The 9,598-nt window shown below is 36.6% G+C and overlaps 1 protein-coding gene across 1 annotated transcript; it reads right to left on the reverse strand.

Annotated features, from left to right (window-relative positions):
- Positions 1 to 672: 672 nt before the first annotated feature.
- hrg.L (histidine rich glycoprotein L homeolog) lies at positions 673 to 8,829 on the reverse strand. The gene is made up of 7 exons (XM_018263610.2): positions 8,598 to 8,829; positions 8,251 to 8,379; positions 7,573 to 7,660; positions 5,918 to 6,084; positions 3,689 to 3,802; positions 2,871 to 2,960; positions 673 to 1,305 (listed from the first exon to the last, which is right to left on the reverse strand). The coding sequence occupies exons 1-7, from the start codon at positions 8,796 to 8,798 to the stop codon at positions 730 to 732; spliced, it is 1,365 nt and encodes a 454-aa protein (XP_018119099.1). The 5' UTR covers positions 8,799 to 8,829; the 3' UTR covers positions 673 to 729.
- Between the last annotated feature and the right edge of the window lie 769 nt (positions 8,830 to 9,598).

Genomic DNA, 9,598 nt, shown 5'->3' on the forward strand with positions numbered 1-9,598 from the left:
TTTATACTATGTCTCCTTGTCCATTTCCTATTTCCTGAGTGATGCTGCAGCCTACGTGTTTGCATTTAGCAATGAGTTTGGATTTTAACTCCTTGCAGGACATTTTTTTAAAATTTAGATATGCAATAGTGACATCCACAATATATTTTAAAGTCTATAAATGTAGATGTTTTACTTTCTGCTTTTTATCACAATCTGTGATTGTATTTCTCTTTTTTTATTGTAGTAGACAGCCAACTCTGCCCACATGCACCTGAGAGAGAATAAAATTTGGGATTTCTGCAGATTTTCCTGGAAGTCCCTCTGACTTGGATGGATTCTGTTGTCAAACTAACCTTGGTCAATAGTACCCTGGCCTTGAGGACAGAGCCACCTGCTTGGCTGTAAACTCTTCTCTGTTCCTTTATACTGTAGAGCAATATCTCTATGCTCTCCCACTGGTAACTCCCTTTTTACAGGTCTATAAATACTGACTCTGCGAGTTCAGAATCCGTGTAGCTTGTGTCAAATAAACTTTGTGTTTCACCTTACGTGGTCTCAAGTAACTGAATCTCCCCAACACACCTCACACATTTGATCATAATCAAACCAATAGGAATCAAGGACCCCTCTGTTGCACACTACTTGAACAGAAGTGACCTCTTGTATAAATCAAAGAGAAACATACAAATATTTAATAGGCAAAATTTTATTTTTTACCAACTAAATGTGGTTTGAAATCTTGATACATTATTTTTCATGTGGTAAAAATGGTGTAATCTGTTTTTTCTCTTCAATTATCAAAGGGCATGTAGGCAGATGAGATGCAACTTCTGGGAACTGAATATACTCAGTTCTAACACCAGGCTGACTGGGTAATGGTGGAATGCTAATGGTGATGGTGGGAGCTGGAAGAACATCAGTTTCACTACCAAGAGTGATTTTTTGAACTACCCCTTTAGACTTCCTCATAAAATACTTTTTGTCAGCTTTCTTGTCAGTATGTTCTTCAGATGAACTGCCGTGGTGTTCAGAGGAGGTATGATTGTTGTGATGATGGTGATGTTCATGGTGTTCAGAGGAAGTATGATTTGGATGATGATGGTGGTGGTGACGATGAGGTTGATGGCCATGATGGTGGTGATGATGACCATGTTTATGACCTTTGTGTGAAGGATGATGTCCGTGTTTATGATGGAGCCTACATTTCTGAGACTTCTCTTGAGCTGCTGCTTCAGGTTTTTCTTGGCCCTCAGGTATTTTTACTTCTCTTTCAGGATGACATGCGTAAGGTCCATGATAATCAGGATAATGAGAATGGTCATCCTGGCAAATACAAAGTTAAAGACTATTCAAAACGGTTCTAATTTGTATTATATAAGGTCTGTTTGGCTGGTGATGTTTATCCTGCAAGGTGTACTTAAAGTAAATGAAATGGGTTATTTAGAAATGTAACTGCAAGTGTTGGATGCTAGAAAAGAAACATAATTGTGCATGCCATTCATTAAAGGTACTTGTGCTCCTTCCACTTGCAAGTACTTGCAAATGCAGCACATGGTGTACTTTTTGGTCTCAAATCACAATGAATAGTTTTTCCAAGAATGTCAGTGTCATTGTTGGTATAATTGCATCCAATGCACCAATATAAATGCAAAAGTAGCATCTACTTGGCAAATCACTCTCCAACCTGGATACGGTGGTAGTTCTACTTTTATCAATATGTGCTACAGACTTGCTGCAAGCAAACCACATGCTAATGCCTTTATTAAAGCTGCTCATCAGAAGAGATGCCATTCTACCTAAAAGTCATGTAGAAATTGAATCCATCCCAAAATGAGTGTGATTTACCAAATAGATGATACTTTTGCATGCATATTGGTGCACCAGTTGCAATGACATTGACTGACATTTAGGGGGTTATTTACTAAACTCGATTTTTTTCTGGACAAGTTTGGGAGTTTGGTCAAGCTTGATTTAATATAAATATGAGATACGTATGAGTTTTAGTAAATAACCCCCTTAAAGGAAAACTATAACCCCCAAATAATGTTAGGTCTCTAAAGAAAGATATCACATAAATCAAACTAATGTAAACAAACTATTTTCATAATAATATACTTTTCTAGTAGTATGTGCCATTGGGTAATCCTAAATAGAAAATTGCCATTTAAAAAAAATAAGGGCTGCCCCCTAGGATCGTATGATTCACTGTGCACACAAATAAACCAAACAAACTATACTTCTTAGGTCACATGAGCCAATTAACAGACAGAGTTGTGTCTTTTGCTTCCACACTTCTTCCTGTTACAGTTAGAGCTGCAGTATTTCTGGTCAGGTGATCTCTGAGGCAGCACACAGACCATCACAAAATGGTGGTTCAAGGCAAGAGATGTAAAAGGGCAATATTTACTTAATATATAGACGAGTTTGGTAATATTCTTTAATATGTTACTTAATATGATATAAACTGATGCTTAAGTATTCATTTTGGGGGTAGAGTTTTCCTTTAAAGTATTGAAAAATGCTGCAATGTGGGGGGGGGGGAAAACTTTGTGAATTATGTCCAAAAAGTGTACTTTGCACCATGTGCTGCATTCATGAATGAGCCGTACTACTACTACTGGCTTGCAGTTGCAAGGTGTACCCTAGTTTAATAACCCATAGCAACCAATAACCGATATAACCTCTTAGCCAGAAAGTCAGTCCTTGTTCAAGAGTATCATTATTTTTGCTAGAATCCTCTCTCACCCTGATTTGTTGTATCTTTTTTCTTCTACTTTCTTACTGATCTGTTGCAGTTACACTTGTAATACACTACTGTGTGCACTAATTTAAATTTTAGCCAGAGCAATAAATCTGCCATGAACATGATTAATAAAGTGATTTAATACCTTTGGTTCATATATATCGCAGGAAACTTGTTTGTGTTCTGTACCATCCAAATTACTCTTCATTATGCTTCCAGAGCAAAATCCGACGTGCTATAAAAATAATAACAGCTTTATTTAATGTAAAACAACATTATCTAAATGGATATATATATATAGTTAGTCCAACCTGGTGCACTCACAACCACCGCATCAACTGCCTGGGTGCTGGTCAAAATACTCACATCCAAATGCCAAAGACAAACCGCACTCCAAGGACTTTTATAGCGTAAAAAAATCTATTATTTTTTATTTTGACGTTTCGGCGCCGTAACTCGGGCCGTCCTCAGGAACATCAAGGACACCCTTGCTTAAAAATACACTCGTGGACTAGGCGGATAAAAAATATTCACTTTTATTACATCAGGATGACGATCCATGAGGGATCGAAACATGTTGATGTAATTAGCAATTAGCAATTAGCAATAAAAGTGAATATTTGTTATCTGCCTAGTCTATGAGTGCATTTTCAAGCAAGGAATTAAATATTATTTATTTACACATGGACAATTTCTTTAGAAAGGTGAGTGCCAGTACAAACAGATAAAGTTGCTTGCTGAATCTCATTAAATTGGTTTAATCATTATTTTGCAGTTTTTTTGGTTTTATGCAGGGTTCTGCAAAATAACTGAGTCATGTCCCCCATGTTAATTCTACTAATACTGTACTTGGGATACAAAGAACATTGAATGCAGAAGATACTTCCTGACCTTTATGAGCTTCTATCTCAAACACATACAATATGCAATATTGGTAAGAGTACAAAGACAATCTTTACTTACTGCCTCTCTGTCATCCACAAAACTGCAATTGGAAAGAATAACATTTTCCTGTGTTTTCAAGCAGTCGGTTTCCTTTATGGTAAATTGGAAGAAATAGGAGGGACCAACCACCCACTGTGAAACAGAAGCAGAAGCATAAGGTTTGCAGTAAAGTCTTAAAGCGGTAATTTGCAATGTTAATTAGTCTTTTTTGGGTAATTTCAGAAAGGATAGTGAGAACTTTTGAAGCTTTTTGTTAAATGTTTCTAGTGCCTCTTACCATAAATAGTAATATTTTCCTAAATTAAATTTCAAGGTGCAGTATAAATACTCTTCAATGAAGAGAGCATATGCTGAACATAATATACAAAAAGTAAGAAATATCTATGATTTGTATTGTTTTTTTGCCCTTCTTATTTTAAAGACTGCACAGAAAGCTTCTCAATGCACTGGGAATTACATTTAACCAGTTTGTTAGAATGACTATTTTTAGTTTCAGTCTTTACCCTTTTTAGTTCAAAAAATAATGAAAAACATAGATATTTCTTATTTTTTGACCAGCTGTTTTAATTATGTAACACATAAGCCCTGTTCATTACATTAAGTGCTGAAAAATTAGGTATATTGCCCACTATAATCAAGGAGCCAAAAGAGCACACTGGAGGCATTACCATTTGAGTATAAATAACAGCACATCTTTATTATATCGATACTGGAATAGTATCCGTTATCTGGAAACTCATTATCAGAAAAGCTCCAAATTACATAGACTCCATTTTAGCCAGATAATCCGAATTTTTAAAAATGATTTCCTTTTTCTCTGTAATAATAAAACAGTACCTTGTACTTGATCCAAACTAAGATAAAGTCATTCCTTATTGGAAGCAAAACCAGCCTATTGGGTTTATTTAGGGGCAGATTTCTCAAAGGTCAAAGTGAAAATTCGAATTTAAAAAATAGTTTTTGTGAACTTCAACTAAGGAATAGTCCAAATTTGATTTGAATTTGAAAAAAAATTAGAAAATTCGAATTTTGAAATTTATCACGTACTGTCTCTTTAAAAATTAGGCCTCGACCATTCACTATCTAATACCTGCAGAATTGCTGTTTTGGCCTATGGGGACCTCCTAGAACCTATTTGGAGTCAATTGGTGGACTTTGAAAAATCGTTTTTTTTTTTTAAATTCAAATTGAATTTGATCGAATGCGTTATTACTTTGATTAGAATTCGATCCAAAACAGACCTATTCGATCGAAAATGGACTTATTCGGCCAAAAATTAATTTCAGTTGGTCTTTTTAAATTCAAATTTCGGAATTTGACCCTTGATAAATCTGCCCCTATGAGCAGCCCCATGGCAGATTTCAAAATTAAAAATATTACATGTTTTTCTAGTAGACTTAAGGTATGAAGATCCAAATTACAAAATATCTATAGTCCCAAGCATTCTGGATAAAAGGTCCCATAACTGTACTCAAAATGCTTAAAATACACAAAAAGCACACCAATCCCATTAAGTTCATACAAAAGTAATATATAAAGATCAACTTACAATAGTGTCACACAATTCTAGATAAATACTAGGAACCAAGAGAGTGAAACTTACTTCCATCACCTCCCCCAAATTGTCCACTCACATCAATGAAATACAGCAAGAATAAACACCATAGTATTAGAGTATTATAATATTATATAAGCATATATATTATATTGTATTATGTAAAAAGAACAGACACACCAAGCAGCCACAACCAGAATCAAAGCAGCTCATAGTATACAGCTGCTTGTGTACTGTGTATTATATACTACTGGAGTGTGTTTACCATTAACATGATGGGTTGCAAAGTCACTGGCTGAACCAGTACTCTAAAGCAGGGGTCCCCAACCTTTTTTGGATCGGAGTTGGCGGCAAGTTTGGGCGCGCCAGCGTCCAATTTGGCGCGCCTCGTTTTTGTACACTGGGCTCAGCAGGAGTGTCTGCGACCCTGCTCTAAAGCAGGGGCTTAACTACAGAGGAAGCAGGGGGGCCCAGGAGGTACAGGGGGCCCCATGAGGCTCTCATTGATGTGCAATTTGAACATATATTGGTAAAACAGGACAAGGCTACTTAGAACAATGGTAGGTGTTGATTTTTAAGCTCAGCAGTATCCCCACAATAAATAGCCAACACATAAACATTGGGTTTTACAGTAACATTGCACATCTGCAAAAAAGTTGGTTAGCAATTGCTCAATTAAGATGTTATCATACCTGTGATCTCACACTCTCTATATGGTTAATTTTAAAATATCTGGTGTTGTTGCTGTCCTTGTTATAATCTGCAATGAGTTTGTCGGCCATCTCTGTTATTTCAGGTGTGACTTCTCTGTTTGCAATCGGACAGTCAGGGCAGGTGTGGAGTATAACTCTAGGATGAACTATTACCATGAAAGAGTTGTATTAATTTTTGAATTTAGCATTGCTTAATTGTATACAGTATCATTTTAAATATTAGCTAAATGAACATTTAAGTTTAGAAGTTGAGCAATGAGTTATTCTAAAATGTATATGTTAGAAGTATTACAAAATATCAGAATTTCACATAGATAACATTTCATTGGAAACTGCTGACTTGTATTGCTATTGATAATGCATATGCCCTGCATTTTATAAAGTGCAGTTGTTACTATTTGCTTTTTCCTTTTAAAGCCCAACAAAATAATATTTTGCTTTAAATCACAGACCTGACACATAGGGGCAAATTCACTAAGCGTCGAAAAAAACGATAGCGACGCCTTCGCTGCACTTCGGCAAATTTGGCCAGGGCGCCTCTAATTCACTAAAATCTGAAGTTGCGCTCAGGGAGGTGAAAGGTAGCGAAGTTGCGCTAGCGTTAATTCGTCAAGCAAATCGAAGTTACGCTAGCGATGCCTAATTTGCATACGGCGCCAAGTTAAAGTACAATGGACGTATATGTAGCAGCAAATACATTACACTGGGAAAGCTTCATAGAATAAAATAGAGTTGTTATTTTGCCCTATACATGTGCCCACTGTATAGTTTAGGTGCAATATGTTAGGAAATGTAGGGGGGAAGGAGGGTACCCCCAAAAAAATTTACAATCTTTTTCAGCCTATCACACTTAAAAAAGTAAAAGACCCCAGCGTTTTTTGGGACTTAGAAAAAATTTAAACTTTTTTTGAAGCAAGCCCTATCTACTCTATTGCACTTCGCCTGGTCTGAGGTGGCGAAGGCAAGTCTGGCACAAGAGGTAATGTTCAGTGAATTAGCATAGTTACGTCCCTTCGCCATAGCGCAACTTCGCCTGGCGTATGGGTGCGAAGAAGCGCTAGAGTAGGTCCACTTCGTTAGTGAATTTACGCCAGCACCCGTTAGTAAATCAGCGAAGTAACGAAATTACTTCATGCTGGCGAATTTGCGCTAGTGTTAGCCGCTTCCCGCTTTAGTGAATTTGCCCCATAACTTGCAATGGACAGCAGCTTCAGTTATATCCTGCCATCTCCATAAATCCCCCCCTCCTGAAACATTTTAGGAGCTGATGCCAAACCTAATAATTGATACATTTGCATGTGACCCCTGATGGAAAGTTGGACGATGAAAAAAATTAATTTAACAGATGCGCAGGACTTCTAAACAGCAGAGAGACAATGTGCCTCAACTATACAACTTGTTCTTTTTGCATAGAACTTTTTTAAGTGTTTCATAAATGGGCACAGACATGTTCTTGCTTTCTCCCAAATAAGTAATGGCATAATCTGCAGTTGTAGTTTACTTATATTTTATGCTCTTGAAATGTGGGTCATTAATCCAGGATATACTTTTCTTCTAACAAATAAAATGTCAAGCAATACATTTCTTTAACTTTACAGGGAGAGCCTCCCAAATTGTATCCCAAATCCCAGTACCTGTAGTAATAGTGCAGTTGTAGTAGATCAGTTTCTGTACCCTCCATGGCAAGGATATGAGAATGATGGCTTTACACTCTCCAAATACCTATGGTACAAAAAACATCAGTCTTTAGACTTATACCTAAAAGAAAAGGTATTTGTAGGTGTGCACACCCTTCCTTAAGTATAGTTCCAGTCAAAGCTTCTAGATGCCTTTTATTACACAAAAGGTCTGTGTTTATTTATCAAATTAAAATATGATGAGGCTGGAATAAATACATTTTATTATGGGGGGTACATGGGGCCATGCACAATCTTCAGTGGAGTAAAAAAAACGGTTCTGAAGGCCCAGGACAAATAAAAATCTGGAGGTCCTGACTGCCAATTTTAAATATATGAGTGCAAAACAAAGTGTTGTGGGTCAGTCATGCTTAAAGGGCCAGCACATTCTAGATCCAGTAATGAAAATATTATTGTGACAAGTATATTTGCAGACAAACTCAACTGTGTTAGAGGGAAGAAAGGCCGAAGACTGTCCATGGATAATGTGGAACTTAATGAGAAAACAGCTAACAAGTAAAATATGGAGGGTGTAGCAGAGCAGAAGGCAACACAAGTTTAAATTTTAAGCGAAAGAATTATGTCATAGCAGTACCTAACTTTTCATGGAAGCAACTTTGTCATAGAGGTACTTACCCATTCATGGAAGGAGAACGGCTCTTCGCAGTCTTCCCATGACTTCCCACTCAAGACGCTACATTTTGTTTCCATAACATCTATAGTTAGATAATAGATAGTGCTTGCTGGATATTTATGTGACTGCACCTGAGGGCAAAAGCAAATCCACACTCAATTGATAGCACTGTATGTTGTTATATGTACTTATTTCTAACGCATTATCTATCTTTATCTCTATAGTTCTATTTATCAGCTATCTGCCTCTCTGTGTGTCTGTCTATCAATGTACTTCATGTATTGTTTTACAGTGTTCTCTCACCTTATATTTCTGACATTGCTTTTAAAGAGTACACAAGTGTACTTACATGCTGCTCATATGCCTCTACGACACGCAGGGGTTTGAACACAAAGCCTTCACGACGATCTTCATTGATCAAGTCCACAGCTACATCTGCTTCAGATTTTGTAGTATTGCATTCTATTGGATCTACAACAGGAAACAGTGGGCTTTCAGCCTTACACAAGGACACTAGAGCAAATAAAGCTAATATAAAAACACGTTCCATTCTGAACGAGCACGCTAAAATGTGTCCCGGATAAACATCTTCCAGGCATCAAATTATATAGTGTGGCATGGTGGACATGTGACTTGCCTTACAGACTTCTTTGTATTGACATAACAACAATAAAAGGTTAATGATTTCTAATGGTGCTGAGTTGCTAAACTGGTACTGTGTGCTAAACAGGTCACTGTCCTGCCTACCAAAATGTTATCTTTGTTGGCCTATATTGGTCCATATTTGTGTTTAACTAATAAGCTACAGGTGTGTTGACAGCCATCTCCTGTTCTGAAGGTATATTGAGAAATCTCAAGTGAAACAAAATGTACCTACTAATAGTGTCATGGAGTACAAAAGATGAATAAGTGCTCCAATCGTACAGCTAGTTGCATCCAAAACACATTCATTTAAACCATCCAATGTGGTTAAAATCAACCCAATCATAAGACAAGTGTCAATTTTGTGATTGTATCCACACACAGAAATGACGCTATAAACCTTGGGATAATATCCAATAGTAACCAATCGTTATCTTTTTAAATTATAACAATGTTCTTCTTCAATGGGGCAACTTGTATCATAAGTAAAATCTCTCCTGGAGAAATCAGCCAAAATAAAATGATAAAAATCATGATCATGCATAAAATCAAATGATCCCAATTCTTTTCTGCATTCTTCCAAATGAATAAAAATGTAGCATGTGCACACAGCTCCAAACAACGTAATTAATTTGATTATCCATATTAAATATCATGCTTAACAACCGGTATAATATTGTATCTATCACAAACAGCAGCAGCAGTAGG

The sequence above is a fragment of the Xenopus laevis genome, chromosome 5L, assembly GCF_017654675.1.
Source record: "Xenopus laevis strain J_2021 chromosome 5L, Xenopus_laevis_v10.1, whole genome shotgun sequence".
NCBI classification, from domain to species: domain Eukaryota; kingdom Metazoa; phylum Chordata; class Amphibia; order Anura; family Pipidae; genus Xenopus; species Xenopus laevis.

Bases quoted from the DNA above. Each gene is read 5' to 3' on its own strand.
- hrg.L (XM_018263610.2), bottom strand. From the start codon at position 8,798: ATGGAACGTGTTTTTATATTAGCTTTATTTGCTCTAGTGTCCTTGTGT. The intron at 8,380-8,597 runs GTAAGTACACTT...TTTTGCCCTCAG, and splicing joins TAGAGGCATATGAGCAGCAT to GTGCAGTCACATAAATATCC. The intron at 2,961-3,688 runs GTAAGTAAAGAT...TTATTTTTATAG, and splicing joins TTGTGGATGACAGAGAGGCA to CACGTCGGATTTTGCTCTGG.